The sequence below is a fragment of the Micropterus dolomieu genome, linkage group LG05 (assembly GCF_021292245.1).
Source record: "Micropterus dolomieu isolate WLL.071019.BEF.003 ecotype Adirondacks linkage group LG05, ASM2129224v1, whole genome shotgun sequence".
NCBI lineage: Eukaryota > Metazoa > Chordata > Actinopteri > Centrarchiformes > Centrarchidae > Micropterus > Micropterus dolomieu.
The window spans coordinates 15,039,383-15,044,024 of NC_060154.1; the positions used below are offsets into that span (position 1 = coordinate 15,039,383).

The 4,642-nt window shown below is 42.1% G+C and overlaps 1 protein-coding gene across 2 annotated transcripts in view; it reads right to left on the reverse strand.

Moving 5' to 3' along the window:
- The window catches only part of LOC123971617 (ankyrin repeat domain-containing protein 13C), a 68,645-nt gene that overhangs the window by 47,111 nt on the left and 16,892 nt on the right, over window positions 1-4,642 (reverse strand). For both annotated transcript variants that reach the window (XM_046050549.1, XM_046050548.1), the window contains one exon: window positions 896-941. In XM_046050549.1, coding sequence (XP_045906505.1) covers window positions 896-941 — 46 coding nt within the window. The remainder of the gene's footprint in view (window positions 1-895; window positions 942-4,642) is intronic.

Sequence of the window (4,642 nt, forward strand, 5' to 3'; positions counted from 1 at the left end):
TTGCTCGGAGATGCAACTAAGAAAATATCAGGAAAATCCTACTAGAACAGCTGAACTTTATTTGTGATTAATCAGAGTCACTTTAAATGATGGCAGGTATGTAATGACTTCTAGTTAACCTGAGTTTGAATGTGATTGGTTAATTCTGAACACAGCCACATCCCCAGTTATAAGAGGGTGTGCACACTTATGCAACCAGGTTATTGTAAGGTTTTTATTTGTAATTTTTCCCCCTCGAAGATTTATCTTTGTCATATTATTTTACATCATAAGAACCTGGCATTTTAACAGGGGTGTGTAGACTTTTTCTATCCACTGTAAATCTTACATATATACTTTTTGTCACCACATCAGATTTCCATTTACAAATACACTGTTATGCAACCAGTTTACATTTAGTTACTATGGTGCGTCTATTACATAATCTTGCTCACCTTGTCAATAATTCACAAAGTATACAGAATTTAGTCCTGGCTCACACTATACAGACTAAGCAAATGCTGCTACACCCGTGGATGCACGTCTGATTTCATCTGCCAACAGTGAAATTATGTGTAAATTCGTTACAACTTGAGAATAAATTCTGCTTTTGTTATTGGCAGATATTCCTGACGGTCATATGAGGAGGGACATTGACATTAGAGGATGGTGTGTGTCCGTTCATGTCCAGCAGGAGGAGTGATTTTCAGCCTGCACCCACTGGTGACTAACAGTCACTACACTCACTAACCAGACAGACGTCGACAGATTGCATCACACCTTCCTGTCTGTAACACATTCTTCTGTTGGTGTTTCAGACTTCACCCTTACTGAGGAAACATGCTTCATTTCTACAGAGGATAATGTCTTGTCAACCTCTCTATTGCAACCCAGCAAAAGGTGCTGCTTGACTCACCCCAGCTTTGAAAGTCCCAGTGAAGCTCCAAGTAAAAGTCTCCAAGCTGCAAATGAAGAGAAAGAAATGTTAATCCCAAGTGAAAATAGGCGAGAGGAAAAGGTAGAAAAACAGGGTTATACAGAAGTTACATATCTGTTGCTGGCTTGTATGTGCATGCAGCAAAAATTAGAAACTAGACCAATTTTACAAACAATAAAAAAGACTTCTTTGCAGAATAGAAATCAAAATGTGTATAAAAGCCTTTCAGCTTCCATGGACCTGAGTAAACATGAGCCTTTATGTACATCCATAACAAATCACGCTTGACTGACTCAAATCAATACAGCCTAATTATCCTGTGAGGTACAACGGTGGGATGAGATGATCTCATCAGCACCACCGGTGGTCTCAATCTGGCACTCGGTGATGACGTCAGTCTGGCAGGAGATCATCGATTCCCAGAGCTATATAATCTCTGAGAAAGGATGACACAGAAAAATCACATCTCCAGCATCTCTGCCTCATCGTCCAGGAAGGATCGCGACCTGTCAAGTCAAATGTAGCCTCGCCTGAGTGTCAACTTGTACAGACATCTGGCATTTACATGAAGGCTGACGGTGGAAATCCACTGAAACAAGCTTTTGCTAATAGTGACCTCTTAAATGCGGTTAAAAACACAGGGTTTTAGATATGTTGCTCTTTTGCTTTTGTATTTGCCCATCTGCTTACTTGCTCCCTGACTCTGTGGGGGCGATGTTGCTGCACCGCTGACCTGAAAAGCTAAAATCGCCAGATGATTACGCCTACAAGTTTGGCCTCCATAACTTCAAGTGAGGCAGCAACAACGATTCAGCAAGGCTCCTCGGTTAGATGCTCAGAAAAGCTTACATGTCAGGCTGTACATGACTAAATGTTTACTGTGTGTGTGTGTGTGTGTGTGTGTGTGTGTGTGTGTGTGTGTGTGTGTGTGTGTGTGTGTGTGTGTGTGTGTGTGAGAGAGAGACATCATGTCAGGCAGACAGCCACAACAAACCCTGAAGGATAGTCACAACTCTAAACAGCACGTCTGTTAGTAGTTACATGCATAAGTGTGCGTCATACCATGCAGCCACAAAAAAACTGTGAGGTTTCATTTAGCCTTAAACAGCCTTGTGTGTCTGTGTGTCCCTCCTGGCTTTGCTTTGTTGTGATGAAGTAATTTGTGAATGACAAACTCGACTGATTTCTGGGAGGGATGTTTGTGTATTTGCAACGATAGGAGAGGACAGGACAGGAGAGGAGGAATCAAGACAAGAAAAGAGGAGCTAGAAAAGGGACAACAAGATGAGAGCAGAAAGAGAAGTAAGAAGATCTGATGAGGGGAAAAGAGAAACAGCATCAACTGAGTAAAGACCGCTCACTTCTTTCAGGGCTTTCAGCAGCTTGGGCCTCTTGTCCTCCACACTCTCTCTGGACTGTTGCTTAAGCTTCCTCAGCAGCGCTGTGACTGAACGAGAAACAAAAAGAGAAAGAGAGATTAAGTGAGAACAAAAGCACCAACAATGAGGAAGCTTTTTGCTGCACAAAGCAATCGTCGAAGAACCTTTTCCACTTCAAAAATGATGAAAAGGTCGATTGGATATTGGAACAGCCGACTGTGATTCTTTTCAAATCACCTTTAGATATGCTGAAACTGATCCCACCACTTAACTCGTGCCAAGACGTAGTAGACTTATTCACTATATTCAAAAGCAAATTTCTTTCCACCACATTGCTCTTGTTGTGCATGCCATGAAAACCAGCTTCTCCTTAATCATGATTATTATTATATATTTTTTGAAACATTTAACCTTTCTCACATTTAGAGAGGGCTGATTTCTTCCATAAGGAGCTTTTTTTGAGCATGTGCCTTCTGCATGCCATGCAGCCCCTCCTCATTCATTTTAATGTAAAGAAGGTGTTCAACATGTCAGCAGTTGTTGCTGTACAATCTCTACAATAGCCTTCTTTAAGGTGCATAAATGCTGCATTAATGTAGCACTGTAAACAAAAGGGATTGTTGTAGATTTTGTGGTCCTGTTTCCATTTTGAATGTTTCAGTTTGTAACAGGCTGCTTTTTGAATGACAGGAGTACATACTGGCAGTGTGAATGTACTATAAGTCACCACCGTTATCTTAGGAACAGACTCACTCACTATGCAAATCCTGTAAACAATGACACACTGCTGAAAGCAAAGATCCCGCAGTTTACAGTGGCGATGGCTTTAGGTTCAGAGTTATGCTGACTTCCTGGGGCCAGATGGGGCACTCACAGCAGCATCGCACTGATCCCTGCACGCCGCCTGCAGGGATCAAAAACGTTCCAGCATGTTCAAAGGGAATGAGCCAGGCAGATATGCTGCCTGGCTCATCTTCTGGCTCATCTGCTAATGAGCTGTGCCTTTTACCTACTTAACAACCTGGGGGAGAGACCTTTAAACAAGACGGGTCAGATTAACTAGCATTCACAGCTCTTTAGCCCATTGGCCACAGGAAACTTGCTTGTTTATGCAAAAATGGAAAAGGAACCACATACAACTAGCAAACATTTATTTAAATATTATTATTTATTTATTATATATATAATTGTTTATAAGGGGAGTGGGAGCAACAGTTGTGCACTGACAAAATTGTGGGGCTTTGATTAAGCCAGCAGGGGATTGAATGACAACTTGATTGTGCCACTTATAAAGTCATTGAAAACAGTAATTAAAAAAGAAAATGCTTGGCTTGTGACAGACGCAGACTGTCCTGCATTTTAATAGGACTAAAAGCAATAGCAGACATATGGTCTAATCATTAGCCTAACTAGCTCCTGTGCTCCTCATGATGAGTCAACATACACAAACATGTTCATATTGTCTGAATGGCGCTCCCCACTAGGCAGCCCAGAGGGGGAGGAGGGCTTGATGTTAAAACAAGGCTAAATGAGAGCACAGGCCCGCATGCACGCACACTGATACACATGACAACACATGCGCCAATTGACACAGACACAAGTACAGGAAGAGGGTGTCTTTGTGGCCCGGCTGCCTAATGAGTGTGGACAAGCCCTGGATGGGACTCGGCCTGATCCTTGCCGCCTCTCAGCAGGACAAGGAAAGGACTACAATCTCGCCATCTGCCCAAAGAGCAATGCCGAACGCTGTTATACTAAACCAAACTGACACTACATGTTGGCGCTAATTTAGGCAGTTACTGATTAGGGCACTTTCCTGATATTAATGAGGTGAGTGATTTCACCTCTACGCATTAATAAAAAAGAGACAAAGTCAGGACACGTTTGTATTTACACCACAAACTGCTACTATTTAACAATTAGGCCTTAGATCTAAGTGTACAACTGGTGCTGGCAGGTGCCCAACAATCTGAGAACAGTCAATATTGACACAGGTACACTGTGGAGTCAGTGTGTCGTAGAGCAAAGCAGGCAGGCAGCAGCAACAGGATAATCTAGATATAGTTTCAAATATTTAAACTTACTGAGGCGTCAGTCTACAAGTTTACAAGACATCTAAAGAGCCTCAAAACGGCCACATTAACTAAAGATAACACACCAGATGCAGGATGGAGAGCTATAAATGTTTGATTAAAAATAACAAGCTGCTTTCAAAAAGTATGCAGAAATGTAGTGGGGTGGGGTGGGGAGGGGGGGGGAGTTAGTTAACCTTTAGTACATTTACATTTATTCATTTAGCTGACGCTTTTATCCAAAGCGACTTACAATTGCTATATATGTCAGAGGT